At 38.2% G+C, this 25163-nt stretch overlaps 1 protein-coding gene across 3 annotated transcripts in view; it reads right to left on the reverse strand.

The window, feature by feature from the left end:
* PLCG2 (phospholipase C gamma 2) overlaps window positions 1-25163 on the reverse strand; it is a 63457-nt gene that overhangs the window by 23258 nt on the left and 15036 nt on the right. For 2 of the 3 annotated variants that reach the window (XM_079316529.1, XM_079316530.1), the window contains exons 3-18: window positions 18141-18281; window positions 15671-15764; window positions 14489-14536; window positions 11836-11920; window positions 11011-11094; window positions 9591-9634; window positions 8410-8482; window positions 7441-7542; window positions 7175-7293; window positions 6193-6278; window positions 5153-5273; window positions 3927-4095; window positions 2014-2118; window positions 1731-1820; window positions 998-1176; window positions 417-617 (exon numbers count right to left, since the gene is read on the reverse strand). In XM_079316529.1, coding sequence (XP_079172655.1) covers window positions 417-617; window positions 998-1176; window positions 1731-1820; window positions 2014-2118; window positions 3927-4095; window positions 5153-5273; window positions 6193-6278; window positions 7175-7293; window positions 7441-7542; window positions 8410-8482; window positions 9591-9634; window positions 11011-11094; window positions 11836-11920; window positions 14489-14536; window positions 15671-15764; window positions 18141-18281 — 1741 coding nt within the window. Of the gene's footprint in view, window positions 1-416; window positions 618-997; window positions 1177-1730; window positions 1821-2013; window positions 2119-3926; window positions 4096-5152; window positions 5274-6192; window positions 6279-7174; window positions 7294-7440; window positions 7543-8409; window positions 8483-9590; window positions 9635-11010; window positions 11095-11835; window positions 11921-14488; window positions 14537-15670; window positions 15765-18140; window positions 18282-23328; window positions 23449-25163 lie in introns of all 3 variants that reach the window. The other variant, XM_079316531.1, reaches the window with a different exon arrangement.

Genomic DNA, 25163 nt, shown 5'->3' on the forward strand with positions numbered 1-25163 from the left:
GGCAAATGGAGCTGTTTGGGCTCAGTGCCCCAGTAACAGAGCTTCCAGATGGCACAGACCACGACCACTTAGTTGCCAAACCACAGCCAACTACTAAACATCCAACCCAACCCACTGGGTGTTGTAAAACACTGCATAGACAAAAGAAGAACTGGCACATTTCCAAAGCATTACAGTTCTCATTGCTCTTCCAGTTGCTTCTAGGAAATTGCTTTTCCAGTGACCACTCTTTGTTGTACCAGGTTCTCACAGTCAGTGTTTTCCCTTAGCATCCTTCAGGAAGCCTATTCCTCAAACTTCCACGGACAAACAACACTGAAGTGCACTCCTGAATCCAGGGAATTTTCAGTGCAAAGCCCCCACCTAAAGCAAAGCAAGGAGACTGGCATGACAGAGTGCTTGGTTTCTATACATACTCCTTGGTCTCGTGAGGGCTGGGGTTGGGCACGGCGTCGGTCAGGCGCAGCTCAAACTCAGCACACCGCAGGTGAGCCTCCTTGTAGTGTTGGATGAGGTCATAGATGCTGTCAAAGGTCAGGTTGTCTGTCAGGTAATATTTCACAGCATCCCCATCACTGGTGGAACGGATCCGGCAGTGCTGGACTCTGCCTGACCTCCTGAAGGAGTAGAGGGGGCAAAAAGGAAATACAGGGTTTGTAACAGATTTTTTTCTTTCAAAGCATTTTCCCACCCATTCCTGGTCAACTACTTGGGGAGCTTGTGAAGAGCAAGAAATCTGTGTCATCTCGTTAAACAGCCAAAGTAACAAGCAACAAACATTCTGACAAGGGAGATTACAGGACTAAAAATAGTCATTTTCAACTGACAGTAGTTTAAAATCTGGCATAAATTTATTCTGCAAAATTTGCTCTGACAGCTTTCTGGGTCAGAAATCCATCTGACACCATTCCTTGTAATGCTCCAACCAGAAGAAAAAAGCAAACACCAAACCCAGACAAACAAATCCCCCATTAGATATGTATGAAAATGACCATACCAGAATGACAAGGTGTAATCATCAGGGAAAGCTTCACTTTCCCTAACCAGGAATGTCCCATCCTTGCCACCCATTTCAGCACAATATTCCTGAAGCAGTTTCTCAGCAGTTGTTCTTCCCCCCTTCATTTTCCCATGGAACCATTTCTCTTTCAAGTGCAGTTCAGTTCGTTTCACCTCCTAGACCAGAAAATAAGGATTTTTTTATAGCACACTTCTAATTTTATGAAATTTTATAGTTTTGAAACTAAGTACTTGTTATTGGTAATATATAACAATCAACTATTTCAGCATTTCAGGTCTTTCTAGGCCTGAACTCTCCAGCCAATCACCTTTATAATTACTCTGCCTTTACCATCCACAACAGCCAAGTTGTTATTTTAGTAACACAACACATATTAGTTCATTCTGCTTAGTTTGAGAATTGCAATAATGCTTAAAAGACTTAGTGCCCAAATCAACATTAGCATAGATGTACTGAAGTTATATTTCAATGGCCTTGTACTCCTCCTTGCAACCTCCACTAACCAAGAGAAAAAGTTATTTTATTAAAAATAAGGTTAACTAGAGTTGACCTTGGCAAAGATCCTTTTATAGTTTTTTATCCCCACACTTGTTATCTGATATAGAATGTCTACATAGGTTCATTTCATCAGCATAAAAATATACATTTGTAGACACTGAAATAATCTGAAATAATAAAAAGAACATGCTTAATAAAACACAGCCATCACCTTTGATGAATCTTCATCAGCACTCTGTTCTATATCATCACTGAATGAAAGCTTCTCATCAGCAATAGCACAGTAGTGCCGAGTCCATTTCTGAAAGTTGGGAGAGATTAAAACCATTAACAAAGGGAAACTCATTATCATTGTCAAGCACAATCTCAAAACAGGGTGCAACAATAAAAAAAAACCAACTTTCTTTCAATAGTACTTACAGAAATATTAAGAAAATTCATGTAAATGTTCCGTATTACAGCTACATCTGTAATAGATGCCATAGAAATGGTACCTGTTCTATTGTGTCCCACATGTAAAGTTCTCCTTGTTGCTTCTTTTCTTCTTTCTTTTCTTCCAAGTTCACATCAATGTCTCCCTTTGGCCCCAGTTTTTTGTGCTTAAAAACCAGAAAAAAAAATAAAAATATTCATACATTCAGAGAGAATCACACATTAAATTGGTCATAATGTTTCAGAACACTCAGTGTTACTAGAAGTATCTCCCTCCATTGCACAGCCACCTTCTGTCAACATAACAGCAGCTGTTCCACAAGGTACAACAGGGCTGGAACCTCTTTCTTTAAAATCTAGATCCCATAATAAAGGTTAAAAAAAAGCCTAGTAGAGGTATCATTGAAGCAGTGAAGAAACAAGTAGTTTGATAAGATCTCACCATTCTTTAGAGAACAGAAAACAAGAAGTGACACATACTTAGAAATAAGGATAAACAGGAATCCCTCTGCAGAAAGTAGTACACAAGGAACAAAAATCAAAACAAAAGGGAAAGATAAGGAATTAAAATGAATGAGGAATTCACCCTTTTACAAGAAAAACTAGTTTTTCATAAGGGAAATCCCTTATGAAAAAAGGGGTCAAGTTCTACTTTTTTTAGTGTTCACAGAAGTGTCTCAAGGGACCACAGGCAATATCAATTACTTAATTGCAATTAATGATGGGATTAATCCTCTCATATCAGACCTTAACCACATTCAGTTCTGCACAGCCTTCTCCTGGTTGATTTCAGTTTGACAGACCTAGCTGAAAAATCTCACAGGCCAGTGAAGTAGGTGTTGCCTCTGACTGTTTACTGACAACATTCTCCAAACAAAAGCCAAACAGCACAACCAGCTCACTGGCAGGTGCTGATCTATTTGAAGACTCACCAATGCTCTTTTAGACAGCAGAGAGTGATATGCATGTTCTCTGTGCACACCCATAATAGCTTGTAATTCCCTTTAAATCAGATCTGTCACGTTATTAACCATGTGCCTATGCAAGTCCCCTCTCTGCTCTGCATGGAAACAACAGACAGTCTGGAGAGAACAAAAAAAGTCCCCAAAAACTTAAGCACAGAAGTTTTCCACCTAATAGTGGGGTTCTGTTATTTCCAATCTTGCATTCAAGAGCATATTCTTATACCCATCTACCCTTATTTCTTTCATTCAGATGTCTAATACAAGACTTGTCTGTTATAAGAGCAGGAAAACAGAATCATGGACAAAAGAAATTATTATTTTACTACAGAGATCATGAGATTCTTCATCAAATTTTACCATTTGAAAATTTATACCACAGTTTCAGTCTGAGAAATCTTCTTTTGGTTGTGTTGCTGTTGCACAGCAGAGCTCATAAAACACCTGCACTGCCACAAGGTCCAGCACTAACAGGGACTGCCTTCTCAGAGCAGGGCCTCAGGGTTTCACTAAACTGCATATTTAAATCACACTGAGTTAGCAAACACTCATTAATTTGGGAAATCCTCACAACTTCAGTATGCAGCCACAAGAGCTTTGGGTTGCACTTGAATGAAAGGCAGTCTCTGAAGACAAAAATAGTAATACTGATCTATCTTCCTATTGAAGAACATATTTCTACCACTTTTAAGCAAGCCATATGATGTAAAACGTCTGTGATGAACATCTGCAGCAGTGACCCCTTGTTGAAATTTAGCAGTGACATTTCAGGAGCTGGAAGACCTTTAGACAAGAGCTGACGTTTGACCTGGCACTTGAACTGCCAGCTCTTACTGCAAAGGAAACCAAGAGCAAGCACTTGAGTACAGAGTTTTACAGAACACTGTACATTACTGCCAAAAACACTTCAAGCAAGGGACTTCTTGAAACTAAATCTGTGAAGTCAGGAACAGTAGTTCAGGCTCCTGCTTTTGTTTTCCTGCTTTATCTCCCAGCACACAAAGCAAGCCTACCTTGATGATGATTTTTTCTTTCAGCTGGGTGGGTGATGGGAGCTGATCTGCACTGGCTTCAACAGGCTTCATCAAAAGCTGATCCCCAAACACCTCCTTGAACACTTTGGCCATGTGTCGCTGTTGCTCCACACTGCAGTGCTCTTCAATTGACAGAATGACTGGGTATCTTTGGTGGACAAAACCAAGGTGAATGAAGACAATTTCTTTTTGTACAGCTGGCAAGGCAAGGAAGACAACATCCTTCCTCAGCCCCCAGATGAGAGAAAAATATTTAAAGGAAACAACAAGACAAAAGGAAGATATAGCCACAACAAATAATAACAGATGTGCAATGACAGAGTTGTCAAGGTCAGAAGGAACCTGTGAAGGTCCATCTAATCCAAACCCTTTCTTTGGGAAGGCCCAGTTCCTAGGTTAAATCAGGTTGTTCAGAACTTTATCCAGCCAAGATTTGACTATCTGAAAGGACAAAGATTGCCTCCAAGCTCTTTGGGCATAGTTTCACTGCTAAAGCACCATTATGTGAAAAATTGTTTCTCCTCTCCTCAAAATCATGTCTTCACATGTGCTCCGAGAAGAGTCTGAAACCATAATGAATTCCATATAATGGCTGTCACCAACACAAAGTTCCTGTGCATAGACTATCCACATGGGAGAATATTGTGTCCAAGTGGTAACATGGAAAAATGGGACACTGACAGCTTTATTTCTTCCCCAGTTATTGGGTAGTATTTTTCATGTTAAGGACATCTCATCACAAGTTAAAGAAGGGCAGAGATGCAGATCTAAACTGATGTTACCAGTTCAGGAATCATGCAATGAGTTCTGTATCTTCTCAGCTAAGATCTTTCCTACAGCAAAAACCCCACATGACATGACAAATGTATTATTTGTCAATTGCACTATTTGTTAACTTTTTTAAAGATTTAAGACATACAATTAAGAATTTGAAGTTTCACTTCCAATCACTTCCAACTTAATAAAATAAGACCCAAGAAAGGAGCTGGAAACCACTTTAGGCTATTCACTATCTTCTTTAGCAACAAATGCTTATGCACTGGGACTCGTCCCCAAAACAGCATATATTAAAGACCCACATGTGGCAATAATGAATGCTACTGGAATCCATTTTCCTCTGATTACTTTTTGCTCGAGATTACAGAGCAATTAAGTTCAGAAAGGTCAAAGCATATGAAAACAGGCTGAAGGAAAATAAAGCTTACTCAGATGTGACAAAGGCATGGTCTTTGATTGCCTGCACTACATCATCAAATTTGATCTTTGTAGTCCGTGTCCATCCATGGTAAATGATGGGTTTTCCATCAGGACCATCCCAGCAATCCACTAGGAAACACAAGCAGTATAAAAAGTAAGAGACCAGGTAGCTCCTTAAATGACTCTGGTAAGAAGAATGCACCCAAAACTTCAGTGTTCTATATACTGATTTATAGACCTCAATGTTCTAATAGAACATTCTATCAGATGAATTCATATCTCTCACAGAGAAAACTGAGTTTACTTAAGTAAGAGCAAAACAAATAAAATACATTACAAAATGTTCCCAAAGCATTATTATGTGGGAATCTGGAAACAAGAGATTCAGGCAACTGTAGTGTCTATCTACTAGTTTACAGTAATTTTCCAGGGATAAATTACTTCGACAAGTGACAAGCTGAGAGCTGCTGTCTTTTGTTGATTTCAACCCTGAAACTCTAATTTGAGATACATCTTGCCTTAGTCAAATAAACAACATGATATTGAAGTGAAAATTCTGAATAAGGAACACAAACACAGAGCTGAAGACATATACACAATTGCTGGAGAACAAAGACATGAACTGATTTACAAGCAAGTTAAACAGGATGACAAAAGATGCCAGATCAAAAAAATCTCTATGCCCTAGGCTTGTCTGTATTTCAATGAAGGTATATAAACTATCTAAGCTGCACAAGTACTCCAGCTTAAATCCAGCTTAAAAATAAGCTTTCATATAGATTCAGGATTGAATTTTTTTGTGTGAAGTGAGAGGAGATTTAGGAAGACTCTCTTAAAACTGCCTGGGAACAAGAAGCAGAGGAAGTGAATGAAGCATTGGTGAGGCATAAGAAAAACAATTTAAGGAATCAGTGATTTTTATATGACTAACTTCCAATTCAGAAAACAAACAGTTCTTGATTTCAGTTCTTTTTTCTTTCTTTGTAAACAGGGGAAACCACTTGTACAGATAAGATGTTACAAACCACTCCACAAGCTCTTTACTCACACTCAATACATCGACACCCCATCCTGAGGCACCTGATGTAAGCTTCTGTGGAGGATTCACTGCGAAGCTGGTCTCCTGTCAGGTATCTAAGGAGTAAAAGGAAATGGTTAAAAAGACAGGTAGTCAACTTCAACTAGTTCTCACTCACTGGGTAACATTTTGCCTCCTGTCATGGACTATGTATCTTGATTTTTTTAATTGCTGTTTTGTTGTTGGTTTGTTTTGTTTTTTTTTAATTTGGATGAAAGAACCAGACTTTGCTGAACCTGATGCTATCAGATTTTTGAATAGACCAAATTATAGGAGATTAAGGGGTCAATTTAAACAGCAACCAACTCTGACATCCTTCTAGAGAGCAAATAATGAGCTTTGAAACCCATCTAAACCTCATCATGCTCAGGCATGAGCCCATGGGAGGGATGTGGAAGGAATTTAGAGTGATATCACACCTTATACTTCAAAATACACCTGTATGCTATATTCATACCATTTTCTTTCATTCCCTGCATTATTTTATTTGTTCATCTCTCCTCCCTCTCCTTAGTTGCTTTTTCCACTACAATGCCAGATGAGCAAATCCCCTTCATTTGAAGACAGTTCAAACTCATCATCACATACTTTGTACAACTAATGAATTCTGACATGAGCTCAGTGAGGCTGTTGGTGCTTGGGGAAAAAAAAGAAGCCACATTAGAAGTAACTTAAATTTTTGAAAGAAGAGAGGCTTTCAGAACAGTTTCAACTCAATACTTTTTAATTTTTACTAGGACTTGGGTTTTCTGGCAGCTGAGCTGAGTTATATCTCAAAACCTTATGAGAAGAGGAAAAAAAGAGTCCCAAAAACCCCATTTGCCACATTTCTACCACACTGTAGGAAGGTTTCACACATCCACACAGCACATTTCTGGCATAATTTACTGTCTCTCTCACATTGCTATATTTGTTTGAACTGGGGTAGACAACAGGACTTCTGGTAACTTACGTGTTATGAGAGGAAGAAATCCAGTAGTGGGACAAAGGATTATTCATGTCCTGAACATCTATTGAATCATATTTCTCATCCCATATACTGTTTTCTTTTGCAAATAGGTAAGCAAGGAACTACAATACAAAGAAAGAGACTGAATTTAAATATTTTTACACTATGAAAATAAAAGAGACCCAGCAATGCAGCAAAAGGTCCTACCACCCAGTAAAAATTCTGGGAAAGAAGTCTAGGAGAACTACTAAAAAGTGCCATTATCTTACCTCATCAACAAAGAGGAAAGGCTCAGCAGTTTCTCTCATAGTGTCATCAATAAACTTTGTCATTCGTTCTCGGACTTTACTGAGATCCTGTGCCCAAGATTCCTTCAGATAATTGCAATACAGTAAAATAAAAATTTAGGAGTGGTTTTAGTACAAAAATCAAACAAGGAACAGAGAGATCTACAGAGAGATACACAGTATGTAAGCACAAATGTGTACTGAGAGGGAGAAAAAGGCTGGCCTCCTTGGACATGCCTTAACTATAATCTCTCTCACTTCTAAGTGCAATCTGAACATCCTTTGAAAACAGTAAAATTGGGAGAAAAAGAAAGTAGCAAGATTACACAGGAAGTGTAGGTCTCACTTTTCAATTACAATTGCAAACCTGGAGCTCAGCAGTGTCTAGCAAATATTGCACCGTTTTTTCACATGGACTCTGTGCTAAATAACATTTTAGAAATCCATGAAGACACAGCTCCAGTCCCTGCCTTCACCCTTATCTGCCTGCTGGCAAGGGACATCTAACTGGCTTCATTCAACAGGAAATTACCTTTGACTGGAATGCAGCAGGCAGCAATGAGAGAGCTGCAAAAATGGGGCCATGGCCAAAGTATTACCCCAGTGCCCCTCTGGTGACAGCAGTGAGCAGGCCAGGCATTCATCTCTGACTGCACACAGCATTTACTTCTAACCTTGTCTGTTTATCTACACGATTAAGTGGAGGCTTGTTAAAACCTTATTTACTTTGTCCTCTCTCTTGTCCTCTGGTGCACCTTCAGAGGCTTTACATAGATGAAAAATAATAGTTCTTTTAGACTTCAATGGCAACAAAGGAGAAGTCTTTCCAAGCTCCAGTATTACAGTGGCATCAATCATATTCTATGACTCTTCACATTTCTTTTTAAAGAGCACAGAATTCTGTGATACAACCCCAAGAAAAAGAGTTCAGTACTTCTGCATCCTTCCCACCTGCTGCTCGTGTAGCAGGAATCTCTGGAAGTCATGGAGGTGAACTGCTGAAGCATCTGGACGGTCAGTATTTCTTTAAAAAAAGAAAGGGAAAGTGAAGCTAAAGAAATAAGAGAGGTTAATCAGATGTTACAGCAGAAGATGACATGGGTTTGTATCTTGGATTTACAGTATACAAGTGCAGTCACCAGCAAGAGACTTTTTATCATTTTAATGGGATTTAGAGTAGGCTTGTAATACTGTATTATCCAATTACTGTATTTTGAGCCTCCTGATGTACTTTTGAGAGGGATTCACTGGGAAAAGCACCAAATCTGTAGTCATTGCTTTGTAGCAAATGAGCTGCATTTATCTGACAGGGGCATTGGTAAGTTTAGTTGAGGCACATGGAAAATCTTGTTTTAAATTATTACAGATCCACATTTCACAAGTAATTATTTCTTTGTAATATTTAGATGAACTACTGTGATAGACCAAAATCTTCTGAAAAAGGGGGCAAGGTGCAGCTGCACCAAGGAAAAGTGACATCACTGATTTGTCTTCTGTAAGACAAAACACAGCAGCACCTGGTGTCAGGAAGGTGTTTATAAATCTGTGCTTTTAAGCAGCCTCACAGTTTAATTCATTATATGACCCAGAGCTATGGAAATACTTGGTACACTCAGAGCAAAATTTTAAAGTTACTTTCTTAATCTGTTAGTGTCATATTCTAAGATAATCTAAAATAAACTGGTTTAATCCACAATCAATGGATTAGCAATGCCTGGGACCTTCTTCATGCTGTACACATCAAACTTTGAAGTCCATCAGGTGGAAGATGCAGAAACCATTACTACCAGCATTCAGCTCAGGTCTAAGCAAGGCCTGTGCATAACACCACTATCCAGACTGAAGCAAAAAATTTCTTCATCAAATTGTCCTTCTATAGCTCTGCTCAGCATTTCATAAAATGAGAGGTCAAGCAACTTCAGTCCAAATCAGTAAAAAAACCATCAACAGGACTTACTTCCAATGTAAGCTCACCTTTTTGAATGCAAGAATATTAATGATTTCTTTTCACTTACTAAAACATCAGAACAAAAAATATATAAATAAACAAACAGTGAGGTAATTTAAAAACAATCCTGCAACACTACAACTATGTGAAAATGCAGAAAAATAATACAAATGAAGAGTCTCACCCAAGGATGAAAACAGAGGAATCCTTTTTGAATTCATCAAGAATCTTAAAGCAAACAAACAAACAAACAAAAAAAGAACAAACATAAAAAAGGGGAAAAATATAAATAATAAAAGAATATCCAATTTTCTATCTAAGTCTATCTAATAATGTCCATTGTTTGGAAAGCAGAAATAAATGCCTGTCAGCTCTAGAGAAGTTGCATGCAAGTTCACAAGCCACATTTTTAATTAAATGCATAAGAAAAAACATACAAAGGTTGGTAAAACATGCAAAGGATAGCAACTGCACTTCAGGCTTTTCAATGTGAACACAATTCTCAGACAAAACACTTGCTTTGATAAAGCACTTTATACACACAGTCAAATTTCTGGGAAGCTCTCACTGTTTGATATCCCAGAAAAACTGGAATTAAGTATCATCCATCACATTTATTCAAGTGAATATAAAACCTAAATAGTTTCTAGCTTGGCACACCATCATTAGAGATTGCAGGAAACTTATCAAGTGACCCAAAGCACTTGTAAGCAAATTGAGAAATTTCTTTACAATGATTCACACAGGGCAATAACAGGAGCTTAAGGAAAGCAGAGAGGCTCCTTACTGTGTTTTACTCTTCAACTTTCTGATCCAGCTAATTAACAAAACTTTCATGGCCAAAACTAAAACCTTGTCAGTTAATCTAGGTTTTTTATCACTTCACCATGATTTCAGCATCACTTTTAAACAGCACAAGCTGTATTGCCAGAAAATCAGCATTGACTTTGACTATTGAAGCTTCTAGCTTAGCATCTGCAAAATTAAAGTTGAATCCTCAATAAGCACATAGTCAAGAAAGACATTCATGGAAGTAATTTCAAATTATGTGCTTACACATAGTTGTAAAGGGTTCCTAACTTTCAGAGTCACTAAAAGTATGCAGTTTCCACCAGCTTCATTAATCTGTACAGCAAATAAAAGGAACCAGTAGCAAGGCAGTTGCCCACTTAAATTAGCTAAAATGTAATTCCACTGCATTTGTGTCTCCCAAGGACTGTCTGATGCACGTCCTGTAATGGACTTTGCTGTTTGTAATCTGGAATATGGAATTGCTTCTACCAGTTAAAAAAAAAAAAACAGCCAAACCTAATAAAAAGACTTTCAGCATTCTGAACAAACTCACAAAAGGAATTCCTCTGAGAAACTCACTCATATCTGTGCCTATCTCTGCTACCAACACTCAAGAAGCAACACAAATGACTTGTTCATCTCCTTAGGCCAATTGCTGATAGTGACTGTTATCTACACATGGAGTACACTGCACCCTTCTTCTGGTACAAGAATGAGGAAAAAGAAAATCAGTAATAAACAAAAAGATAACCAGCTCTCACTACTCTGATGCAGCAATTGAACAGTATGAAGACTATTTATGGAAAGCTTACCAATTTCTGTTGTTCAAACATGATCTTCTTGTAGAACAAATGAAATTGTTCAAAAGTAAGCTCTTCCTTGTGAGCACCTATTTCCTACAACAGAAAGTAGCATGCAGTGAATTTAGAATTCCCTGAACTGCACTTGCACAGTGAACAAGTAACTCCTACTCCAGTTGGCATTCTCTCATGCATTCTGTTCCATTCCAACTTTATTTACTTTTAACCACTTGGATTTTAAAATTTATTTATGTTTTTAAGAATACAAACAAGAAAACAGATGTTGATTTATGCCATAGTGCTCCTAGCCCCCAACTTTGGCCTTGCATTTTGCACCCTCACTCCATTTCCATGACCAAGACAGAAGTAAAGCCTCATTTACTCGTTAGATGGGGCAGCAGAAGCAAAAATGTCTGCTTTAAGGGTGGAGAGGTGGAAAGCAGGAAAGGGTGGGGATATTAAAGGTTCCTGTAGGAATGGCCTTCAAAAGTTATTAATACTGTCACTAGTTGGAGAGAAGAGGTTATTATTTGATCACATTGAAAAAAAAATTAAGATTAAATTCATGCAGAAGATAAAATACTTTTCTATGTTCTTGCTCAGTACTAGAGCCCAAAACCCAATGTTGGCTTTGATCAACCACCCAATGAAAAGAAAGAACATTTATGTCTGTATTTTCCTATACCCTTAGATATAGGCAAAGTTAAGCTGATAATTAATCAATATAATTTATGTAACTGTACATGATATGAGAAAAAAAAATAAAAAAGTGTCTTAAAAAGAAACATCAACACTCATCAGATAATACCAAACACATTTAAGTAATCAGGTAATTACCGCAAATTTATCCTTCAAGTACTTCATGCTGCTGACTTTGAAGTTTGCTTGGGGAAGTACAGTTTTCAGCTCTCTAAGACTGATACTGGGAGGGAAAAAAAAAAGGAGAAAAAAAAATGATAGCAAAATCACCACAGTTGTGCTGTGTCTAGTCAGCTACTCATATATTTTCTATCAACACAAAAATGTGACTACTGAAACATTTTGGGAGGGCTCATCTCACATGCCTGGAAACTTTTATAAACTTAACACCTATGTGGAAGCAAGCTGGACATGGAGAAACAGGCATTTCAATTAATTTGGAATTAAAAGAATCATGTTGCATAGACATGTATTTCTCTCTCAGCAATTAATCAAAGCTAAATTAATTAATCAGATGATGAGCTCTAATGTAGATGCTTATACACGGTCAGATGAACTGCTGCCTTTCTTCCACTGAAACTGGATTACAGACACAGAAAACATCTTGCAAAGTGAGTGTGAGATGTAGGTACTCCAGCCTTTCCCAAAGTCCCAACATTTTTGCTTTGTTTTGTTGCAAGGTGCTTTTATGAGCACATATGTAAATTTTACCCTATTCTTATACCATTTTGTGGAGGTACTCTTTAATTTTTAATATGAAAACAGCATCCATGTGTACAGCCCCTTGAATTCAGAGCTCAGACTGTAATGTGGTGCTGTACTGTGCAATCCAGTGAGAAGTTATGAATTTAGTAGCAATTTGTTGTTACTGTACATGCCAGCCCTGCCTGACCTGATGATGTAAAACCCTGTGGGTTTAAAAGGTGCACTTCTCTAAACCTTATGTCAGTCACTCATCTAAATCCCCAGGGGACCCCTTGGAAAGGTACTCACGGGTGCTTTCTCAAGGTTTCTCAGGTTTTCTAGATAACAGCAAGGCAGCAAGTCAAGAGACCACAGGTAAAAGACCTGTGGGTCCTATTTCTGAAGCCCACAAAATATTAACATAATACCAACAGTACCCAACAAAACAAGACTGAGGGACTCTGCCTTGACCTACAGGACAATTCAGTAGCATTTAAATCTCTGCAAATGCAGGGTCAGAACAGTTGCTTGAAAGTACCAAAACCAATTAGCATGTAGATGAAAGTAACACTTCCATTCTACACTGTCCATGTTAGGAGTTACCCCATAAGATATTCTCATCTCCATTGTGCAAGAGGGAAAGAGGCAAAGCAAGAAGGAACTAAGCTGAAATCCATGCCCAAGCCAGATTAGAACTCAGGAAATTCCTGGCTTTCTGCCTCATTGCCAGACCTCTGGAAAAAAACACTATTAGAAGCAAGAAATGAGCACTCCATTTGTACACTAAACACCAAGCACAAGCAATTTCCTCTGGCAGACAAGTGCAAGAGAAAACAAAGAGCTGGGACTTCATTACTACTGGAAAAAAAAAAATCAACCTGTGGAACAGGACTTGCCTGCTAGCCCAACCTTTACAATTAACCTCCCTAAAAACCACAGCTCTGAACACAATGGACCTTGGTCCAAACTCCTTTCTGAATTTTTCTAAAAGCGTGAATCCATCTAGGAAGAGAAGGAAAACTGCCCTCTCCACAGTGCAAGTCTCCTTGTTCCCAACCAAGCTGCATTGTAGCAATAAAACAATCCCAAGGCAACAAATGAAACCTCTTCAGCAGATACCTTCTGTCAGCCACAGCTGCCCCATCTTTACATCTTCTTTTGCTTTGTGAACCCCAACAACACACTCCCATTGCAGAATTAGTTCTCAAAATGCATCAGGGGGTACAAGTCAATATCCAGCAAAGGATGGGACTGTGGCCAGCTGAGGAAACACAGCTCTGAAATGGGATCTCAGCTCAGCCTGCACAGTGCCACAGGCTGTCTGCACAAGGGTGTGATTTCCTGCAATACCATGGCCTCAGCCACACAATGAAACACCTCACTGCAGTTTGCTTTTGGGAAAAGGTGGACATGAAAGGAAAAGCATGAGCTTTTCTACACAAATTTGTACTTTAGAATAAAATGTATGTTCCAGACAAAGAGAAAAACCATGACAAAACAATAACACAGAAGGGAGGAAAAGTTAACATTGTTCTCAGTGTCACACGATTTCTGGCAACTCTAAGGAGAGGTGTGCAGCTGAATTCATGTTTTTTTAAAGTCTCCTTTGCGTGTAAAAGCTACAAAGCCACATCACACACGGACCTGAAAGGAACTACTGAAACTCAAACACATGAAGCCACACATCACACTGGGAGCCAGAACCCCTGGGACTTCTTTCACATCAGAAGCACCAGGTCAGAGGTGATTCTTTGGCTTTGCTCTGCTCAAATACAAGGCAGAGACAAGCCTGTGGCCAGGCCAGCTGCCAGCTGAGCTCAGTCTCTACAATAACACATTGCTCATTCTGGAAAAGTAACTCTAGGCCAAGATTTAAAATACTTAGTTGTCATCATTTATTTCCTCTTTATACCATGTACATAAATCTGAGGGAATGCTGAGAACACATTGTGTTTAGCAAAAGGCAAAACTCAAGTTGCTAAAGCAAGGGCAAAAGCCATTTTCAGGGATCTCATACTCCACAGTTCAGACAATTAATTCTTTATTTCTTTTGATTCCATGTTAGAATCTGCAATAAGAACATCTGAAAAAAGGCAGAGTCTCTTACCTATTTTTTCGAGTTTGATCAACGGAATAGATCTGCTTTCTCAGCCAGCTTGTAGAAGAGGGAAAAAAAAAAATCTAAGAATTATAAAGAATATACATCCAATGACCATTGAAAATCCATAGACAAAACTCAACAGAAATACTTATAAGTCATAAGATTCATCTCTTTTACCTAAGCAAAAACCTTACCAGTGCAACATTCAAGGATCCAGTTTTTTTAACCACATTTCTAAATATGTACTCTTCTGATGCATTTTAAAGTCACATAAACAACACAGGAAGGGGAAGGGTGGGCAGGACAGAAAAGAATGAGTAACCAGAAGCTGTAAAAAAGTATGAGGATAAAGTGAGCCAAAACTTCAGCTAATCTAAACTGGAGTAACTCCAAAAAGCCAATGATTTCTGCCAGATTTATCTGTGAGCTGCTGGCTCAAATATCTGTTACATGCATAAAAATTAAAAACTAGAAGGAAGAGAAAGGGGTTTAGAGAATTTAAAAGAAAATCCTCATTACAGTGCATATCAGTTCTAGATACACAGTAAAATACTTTTAGTTGCACCAATAGTAAATAAATACATACACAATTTTGATCTAAAAATATGAATGCACTGCTAAGCTGATCTTCAGCCTCAACAGGAATCACTCTCATTTGATAACACCAGTGTCAAAGCCACAGTTTGGTCAGGGAGCAAGTGAGGGCAGAGACATCCTCACTAACAGCAGTGGTCACAAAATGCCAGCAGTGATGAAAAGACATGCAATATGGAGACTGAATGACTGAAACCTTGTCCACAGAGCTGGCAATCTGAGCCTGAGCATTTCACACACAACATCCTCTGAAGGATAAAGGTGCAGTTTCACCTTCATATGGCTGACTTTTGAATTTTCCAAGAAGCCAACACACAAACACCATCTGCTCTTGTGATGTCATGAACAGATTTTATTTTGGGTGCACAGAACAAAGTGCAAGTTCACATTAGTGTATGAAGCAGAGTGTGACTCCAGAGCACCTATGTAGCAAAATGGACATTGAGAATTTCCATATGAGGTTTCAGTGTCATACACTAACTGAAAAGTGTTGTTAGTGTAATCAGCAAGCACCAGTTGTTGCACCTTAAAAACTTCATTCTGATTTTCCTCTTCCAATTCCCAGTCTCACAAAGTGAAAATATGTCCACGTACCTCTCTGTGATTGCAGGTGTGGGGGCACTCATGACCTCTTGATACAATATATTCAAGCCACACAACCATTTATCAGTATCATCCTTAGAGTCAGCTGAAAAAAATAACATGCTCTGGTAAACATCAAAATAAAATCAACATAAAACCAAGACATAACTTGTTTAGATAAACCCTAGTATACAAAGCTGCTGACTAACCTTCCTCTTTGACAAATCTCATTGCATACTTTATGGTGCCACTAATAAAACTAAAAAAAAACCAGCATAAATCTGGGCATAGGTAAGCTCTGACAAAAAATACCTGCTTTTAGAAGACTGTTTATCCAAGTAGGAAAGTTTCAATATTTCAACAAAAACAATGTAAAACTACTGCTGAGCTTCTGTGGTAACACAATCAAAATTAATTTTATTTTCTTCTGTCTCCAAAGTGGCAAAAGCCCAGGACCCAGATCAGAGCAACTTGAAGGGCACAGGCAAAAGAACTCAGTACTGCTATAGCAAAAAACTGGTTCATTATACTCTCAGCAACCTGCAACAAAATTGCAGTATACTGGTTTTTGATATAATCACTTTCCATTTTTCTTAACCATGCCTCTCACCACAGCAGAAAAGGAGCATTGTACAAAACTGGTGTAGTATATATATAACATTTTAATACAAGTCAAAAAACTTTGCCTAGCTAGAAGCCAGTTCCATCTTCCTCCCAACCCTTCAAATTAGCATGTCATTGCTTTGTTTTGTTTAAAATTTAGTTTGCCTTTCCATTTCCCAAACCAGAAGAGTCCTTCCCATCATTTATCATGATTGCATTTGGTAATTCTTCAACCCAACAGAAGCAAGATGAGGAACTGCTTGCTGGGAACAGCTTTCCCTAGGAAATGCCAGCTAAGCTGAAAAAAACCTTGCATGAGATGTGATCTTTACAGCCCTCAGCTGGGCAAAGTCCATTTGTTTTAGCAGGCTGGCTCTGAAATGGTATGAAGGCATTCTTCAATTATACAGCTCTGAAAAATTATTTTCACACAGGAGCTGAAATCTTTTATCAGCCTTCAAAGCAAACCAGTTTCTCAAAAGGTGAAGATTACATTTTATTTAAACATATTTTCAAACAATGCTTTATCCCCCAAGGATGAAGCTGGAGCCCAGCCTCAGCTCCCCATGGAAATGATTTTCAATTAGTTACAATTTCAGAAAGAACACCCACTACCACTGCCAAACCAATTCTTCTCCCAAGACAATTCTGCCCTTTATGATAGCTACCATTCCCTTCAAGGAACAATTCTTTTATATTGTTTTAAGAAACCACCACAAAGCCCTTCAGCAAGGAAAAGGATTTCCCCCTTAACTGAAAGTTATATCATGTTGTTCTGCAGTTCAGCAGCAGCTCATGGTACCAAGTGTTTTCAAAACACTGGGACTGTCAGAGGAAACCAAGCTGGAGTCCCTGGCACAGCTGCATGTAAGCTCAGCCACTTGCTCAAAATTCTCAGATACTTCAGTCCACAATATAAAACTTATTTTAAAATATCTAAGAATGGATTAGTCACAAGCAGTCTTTCATTTCAAAAGCATCTGAGTGCAAAAAACTTGTTATCTAACACTGCAATCTATAAGAAATTCATCCCATAAATAATAAAAAAATAAAAGTTGTCAGTATTCAAACACTTAAAGAGCACTACCCTTTTCTCACATTAAGATTTTTCAATTCAGTTAAAAGATTTAAATGGGTAAGCATATTCCTGCACAAGACAGAGAGAACAACTCCAAATAAATTGTCTGTATGGTCCTGAACCAATGACCCATTACAAACTTTTTAGAAAAGAAATCACTTCATAAATTCCACTAGTCAGAAATTGTACTCAGCCTGCACTGTAACAATTTGTATCTCTTTTCATTTCAAAATTTTTGGGTTTGTGACCCTGGATAATCTTCCTGTAATAAAAAGTGTTCCAATCCTTTCTATAGATACAGGGTACAAATTCCTTTTGTTTCACAAATTTCTTCATTTTAAATTTATTACCTTTCGATTTTATTTATGGTCCCCTAGTACTTATCTAGAAGAGATTGAGTATTATCAGGTGATATGCACACAAACAACCTAAATTAAAACATTTTTCCAAATTAGTCTGCAATTGCTCATAGGTAATAGGAAAATTTCTGTGATATGGCTGCAGTGTAACCTTTTATGACTATTATATCCAAAATCATTTTGGCCAGACTAGAAGTGTTAGGACAATATTTTGGCCACACTCAATAGCTGTCTTTAAAGAGGACAATGTTACCTCTGCTCTTCAGTGCTGATAACTTCACTAAAATTATTTAACTAGCAAAAGTCTACCTTGCTAGAAAAAAACAGAAATGACACACCACTTGAAAGTGAAACATTCCAAATGCAGCAGGTCACAGACAAGAAGGGCTGAGAAAAAGGTCTGGCTCCAGATTTTAAGCAAACAAAAAGAAGATAAAAGTACCTGCTAAACTTAAGGTGTTGAGGACAAACTGGGTACCATAAAAAATAGTAAAGCAGTGTTCTTCTCTGTGCCTTGCTTTGCAACGTTCAAAGTCCTTGGAATTCTTTCCTGGGCGAATTTCTTTTATTTCCATCAGATCCACTGAAAGGAAACAACATTCAGTCAACACAACTGCAGAGCCTGAAATGGCAGGATGGATAACTCAAAGTATGCACACACATATAAAATAAATATATATTAAAATTATTTGTATTTGACATGAAATGTAAATTGTGCCTGCTTGCAATCCATAAATCCACAAATGAATAGTAACAGACAATAATAGAAAAGGACCAGAAGAAGAAAAATAACATGTCATATTTTTATTATTTCTCTACCAGTAATTTTCCAAGGACAAGGTGCATACATATGGCCCTTTGGGTCAGAGAAAATGTGATTTCACAAATGGCATTAACTCTAAGCAAATAATTTTCCAATTGTCCTGACAACTGTTCAGAAACAAAAAAGAAAAGATGCAATTCTACCTAAACTAGGTACACATATCTTAGACAGCCAGCTGACCTGTCAGCTAGTACAGTCACTGATACTTTCAAGAAAAACATTTGAAGCAGGAATATAAAGAGAAAATCAAGCTTAATAATTAAAATGTTTGTGAGTTTTCTCATGGCCAGCTCCAGAGGGATCTGTGTTATTTAAGATAACCTGTTGTATCACTTTCACCTCTCAGCCCTCCAGAGAACACAGGTAGGCACTGGAGCACAGCAGAATGGGAACCCTGCACACTCTCCCAAGTCAGCTCCCTTTTTTTAAACCCTTGTTACAGGGCCTGCAGAACAAGAGTGAGACAGCACTGAAATAGAAATATGTGTGCTCTCAAGATAAGATACTTATTAGAAAACTGAGGAAGTGGTTTTGCTCTGCCTGTGGACCAGAGAAATAAACAGCTCTTTCCACTTCTGGACAGTCTTGACTTATAAGCTATGGGACAAAGAGTGAAGAAAAACATTTCATGGCTGCTCTTGAAATTATCTAGCAAGATCCAAGGAAAATAGCTGAGGGTTTATGTCCATGCATTTAAGAATGTCACAATATAAACCCCCTGTTTTAAATGAGCACCTCATCAGTAACAGAAGACCATTAACAACATAATGAAACAGCAACTCTGCTGCCAGACAAGGGTGAGCTGAACAATGGTAAAGCTTCCACCTGTGTAATGCTGCATTTCAATAATGCCAACATGGACAGACAAGCAAGGAAGTTCATCAACAAAATCCTGATAATGAAACATTAATTCACCTTGGAACTTCTTATTTTCTGCAAAGTATCACAGGCCAAACTTCTACCAGACACTCCTTTCTCACAGTCATTAAATAACTTACACTGTGAAAATGAGATGCCAAAGTTTAACTTGAACTAATTATAGGATACAAGCATCTTTCTTAAATTAGTATTTCCAAGAATCATTACTCTCAAGGTTTCAATGTCTCAGCCTCCCTCTTAAACCATGAAAACATCTCCTAAAATCTGCATATCTGATTGGTCAAGACCCCTAAATTTAGAAGCAAACTTAATAAATAAATTCACATTGTGCCTATAAATGACCAGGAACCAAAAGCTCCTAATGATGACTCTGATCCCCTTACCATTCAGTTTCACTTAGATCCTTAAAGATGTGCCCAAATTACCATTCTAAATGTCACCATCTAAAGAAGCTGATCTTAAGCCATCAATTTGCATTAATATCAGCAGAGAAGAATCAGAATGCAGAGATAGAAAGTATCCAGATGGAGAGGGCAGGAGTTTGAATGGCTGCAGTAAATGGCATGGGACTGCACACCAGGCTGGCTCCTTCTAACCATTGGCAAGTGCAATCCCTGTCACCTCTCTGCTTTCCTTTCACCCAGCAAACCCCTGCTGAAAAACAGTTTTTACTTCAAAGTGAATCACACCTTTCCTTCCAGATCCTTTAAATTCACACACATGAATAACACAACAAAAGGCCTCTCAAAGTACAAACTAGAAGCAGTGATAAAAGAGATTTCACAACCTGCACTGCTGTTGTCATTTCCAGGGGTTCTTACCTCACACTGACCTCTGAAATAAGCACACAAACTTACTCAATGTCTCCCCTCAGTTACACACACTCACTACAGTTCTCCTTGCATTACAGCCTTTCTGCCCCACCATCCCCTTCTCCTGCATGAACCTATGTGTATACACATAGTGGCACAAGGATTTTTGTATGCTCAGACATGTTATTGCTTCTCCAACTGGCTTTTCAGAAAGTTTCACTATACCTTAATTGCTAAACATTCAGTAAATAGAGCAATGATTCAGCAAGAGAACAAAATATGGTGAAAGAAAGGAGAAAAAAATATTTATATTTAAAAACTCTAATTCAAAATTTAACATCCCTATTCTTTTCAGGCAACATATTCTATACATCCGATAAAATCTGGGCAAGATATCATTACATTTCCTTAGAAAATACATTAAACAGGTACAAAACACAAGTTTTATTAAACATTCTTTACATTTTTACAGAAATAAAGATATAATACACATTATAGTTTCAGAAAATGAATAGAAACCACCTGTCTGCATTTTAATGACATTTCATAGTGTTGCTTAGGATTGTATTACTCTACATTATTGAATGAAAAGCCAATGTAGAGAATCAAAGGGAGAGAAGAGGGATATGAACACCAAGCATTAATTTGGTCATGCACTAAGCTCTGCAGCCTCCACAGGTATCCTGGAGTCACCTGGCACCTTCCATGTGATGCCCAGTAACTCCAGAATGGCTGATTCCAACCATACTGAGAAAGGAGCAGGCCAAGAAAAGCTGTAACAAGTTGCAGACTCAGATCAGTAAATTAACTGTACCAACTTAGTTGTTACACAGTTACCATGAACTTTTTACAGCACAATCTGTTACTGAACAATTACAATGTAATTTCATATTAATGCCACAACTGCAGGAGCAGCACTTCAAACACTCTTTGTATGCCTTGAAGTACTGGAGCTTTCCTCCTTCCAAATTCCACTTGCAAATTGAAGAGCCAATCCTGCCCTGGCTTCACAAACACAGATCCCTGGGACCTGATACATCCCAAAAAAGCACAGACCTGGACAGACACACCTTGAAGAGTCAAATCAAATCCAATATACTGGCAGGTACAATTTACACAAGAAAGGAGATTAAAACATTTCCCAAGGAGACATAAATCAAAGTATGTCCTGTAGAGACTCACATCCAGCAAGACAAGGAGAGCACTCTTGCAGCACAACCAAACCATTTATAGAAGTCTAGTGCCACTCTAAAACCACCAATTAGTTTACATTTCATCCATTCCTTTATGTGACTATTTCCCCAGGTTGAAAGGATCTCCTCAGCAGTCTCATCAGTCACAGATTGATTCTGACAACTCCCTCAAGTGGCTCTCTAAGGACACCAGACTCCAGAGCACCTTCAATCACCATGCTGACTCAGCCTCTGCAGTTCAGAGCCTGAAGCTGCCAAACTTCACCTCCTGCTTCCCTGTGTTGGTTGGCAAATCAACAAATTAACTCAATGGATCATTACACTACTACATAGATACTTTCCTAATACTGCACAGATTAATTGCTCAGTGCCTTCCAGTGCACCTGACAGAGCTCTTTCCTGCCATGAACTTATCTATAAACTTTTGAGCCTCAACATCTCCACTGATCTCCATTCAAACAACCCAGCCAGTGCCACCAGCAGAGAACCTTCTGTGAGCTGGAACTTCCATCTAAGTTCACTGGAGGAAGGAAAGTTTGTAAGAACACCTTTGGTTAAATCAAGTAATGTTAGGCTGGAACATCAGGCTGAGGCTGTCAACCCATCAAGGTACCCTTGATAGAAAAGTCTGCATTAACAGTGTAAAAGTTTACCTGAATCTGGCATTATGAACTCCAGAGTTCTGTACATTCCTGATTCAAAGCCCAGATTCCCCAGGAGCCTTTCAGTGTCCACAGCCACAAATGGTGCTTGGATCAGAGCTCAGTCATGTACTTAATGAAGGAAAAGAAAAAGCCTACAGGGAGATTCAGAGGAGGCTTACAGAGTCAGAAATCATGCTGTGAGCATTATTCCAGTAAGTCTCAAGAAGGGAAACCACTGGCAATGTTTTGAAACAGAAAATAAAGGACTCTGATCACCCAAGCTACATGCACCAAGACATGGGGTGACCATGCCCTCTATTAATATAATTGCATTTTCATGTGTATATATGTATAGCAACATTCCACACTCAGAACCAGATCTTTTTTCCCAAAAATTTGCATTACAAAATATTCCAAAGTAGGTTTCATTTAGAAAGGCAGAAACTGCCCACTGCAACAGAGGCTGTGTGCAAATGAGTGCCCAGTGAATGAAGAAAGCCTTTAGTGTCCTTTTGCAAATGTACTTCATGGCAGTTAGTGAGGACAACAGCTCTGCTCTCACTTCTGCAGAATTAAATATTAACTACCCAGGGTGTGTTTTAACAGCCTCTTTATTTCAGAGCAGCAATGAAACACAAATCATATGTGACTCTAGAGGGAACAAGGTGAGGCTTCTCTCAGAGGACAAAGTCACAAGAAAGCAGAAATGTCCTGCAGCATGGCAGTGCAGATGTGGCAGAGAAAGTAATTCAGCTCATATAAACAGAAATGTTTATTCAGACATTCAGCAGCCATTAGTCATTACAGATAAGCCACAAAACTTCTGAAAACACACTTACAAGGATGAAACATGAGAAACAGAGCAGTGCACCTTGAGAAAGCACCCGTGAGTACCTTTCCAAGGGGTCCCCTGGGGATTTAGCTGAGTGACTGACATAAGGTTTAGAGAAGTGCACCTTTTAAACCCACAGGGTTTTACATCATCAGGTCAAGCAGAGCTGGCATGTACAGTAACAACAAATTGCTACTGAATTCATAACTTCTCACTGGATTGCACAGTACAGCACCACATTACAGTCTGAGCTCTGAATTCAAGGGGCTGTACACATGGATGCTGTTTTCATATTAAAAATTAAAGAGTACCTCCACAAAATGGTATAAGAATAGGGTAAAATTTACATATGTGCTCATAAAAGCACCTTGCAACAAAACAAAGCAAAAATGTTGGCATGTAAACCTGACTTTGGGAAAGGCTGGAGTACCTACATCTCACACTCACTTTGATCAACCAGTTTAGGGGTGCTGAGGTCTGTGCAGTTCATTCCATCCCCGTTTTGCTGGCTGGCCATGACAGGAAGTCTGGTCGTTGTAAGTTAGCATCAGACATTGCAGAACTGAGCTGCTAAAGGGAAGACATTATTTGAAAAGAGCTAGAGGCTACACATGTTCATTTTTTCATTTGACCACAGAAACCAAGCTTCATGTACTCAGCTGAAGACTTACACAAAGATCCCCTGGCTAACAACTGAAATAAGCCATTTCAAAACATGCCAAAAAAAAGGTGAATTTTAATGTTCCTTTGTGAAGCTACTCACAAAGAGCAAGAAGTGGATTCACTTTGCAATGACATATTGTTCTTTAACAGTATTCAGAATACAGAAAGCAAATGACAGAAGAGAGACTCTGAGTCTTCAATTTGAGTTAAGTTTATTTATTACCTTAAGTCTGAAACAGTGAGGAAATTCAGACAAAGATTCTGCCAGCAGTAAGGAAAACAAAGGTCTCTACTAGAAATCAGCAAGATCAAGTCCAGTATTGAAGTCAAATTAAGCACTCATTTCACATTCCTCACCAGAATATATAGATGCTCATAACTTCTCCCACAAAAGTACAGATCTGTAAATGTTTATACCATTTTCTCCAATGAGAAAAAAAAAAAGTTTTACACCACAGAACAAATTTACATTGATGTTAACAATTCTACTAAATAAATTACTCAGCTGTTTAACACACAGAAAAAAAACCCCAATGTTTTAAGAATGTGAGCCACATGCATGAATACTCTCTTAAGTGTTAGTTTTTGAAGTTCCCCAATGTATCTGACAGCCAAAAGGATGCATAGCAACAAAATTTGCTGTCTTTGACAGTGATTTTAGCAAATATTTTAAAAGCAACATTTTGAAATTTAATTTCAAGACAAAGATGCTGCCGGATAAAAATCCCAAAATAAAACAATGAAGATAAAAAAACTCTAACCCTTGATAGGTAGAACAGCACAGAAAGCTGCCATTAAATTAAAATACAGATCCCTGCATTTCTCCTCACCCTGTCAGTTGAATGTGGCCTGGCTGGTGCTGTTATCCACATGACCCCATTACAGATGCACTGCTTCTATAATGAGCTTTGATCATTAAATATCCAGGTGCAACATTTGGCAGAAATTAGTGATTCCTGCTTGGCAGTAAAATAAAGTCTGAAGGTGCAGGACAATCTTACAGATAGAGAAAAAACACAGCAGTTCCCACAGGTTCTAATTCTACTTTTATCATGAATTTAGTAAGTCTGTTTTTAGTTTCCACACTCACTTTACCTGTGAAACATGAAAATTCAACTTTGTTTTATGTCTGGGTTCTTTGATTATGCTCTAGAGGACAAATTCTGTAAAATTGCCTCTTTTCAGCAGGCAAGAAAATCTCAAGTGAATTTAACACTTGATAATTCTTTTCTGTAGGTTAAATGAAAAATCAGTAATGCTAAATTACTTTGAGATGGCAAATTTATTTTAAAAGTGGTCATTTCTTCCTACAGACTCTGGGAAAATATTATTACACATAAAACTAGAGCAGTGAGACAATGTGAAATGAGTTCACATTAATTCCAAAATAGTATGTTATGCATTGTCAAACACAGATTTCTGTTATAAATTTTAAAAAGATACAAGATAGTCCTGTTGCATGAATAAAGGTCTGGGCTGCAGAAAATAGAAATGGCTGCTATTGTTGTACTGTGGTGTGTCACAAGGAACAAAAGCTTCAATTTAAGTATATATAGCCTTTATCCCACTGCTTCATAATTTTGCAATTACACCAACATGACATCTACATCTCTGCCACT

The sequence above is a fragment of the Erithacus rubecula genome, assembly GCF_903797595.1.
Source record: "Erithacus rubecula genome assembly, chromosome: 12".
Lineage (NCBI taxonomy): Eukaryota > Metazoa > Chordata > Aves > Passeriformes > Muscicapidae > Erithacus > Erithacus rubecula.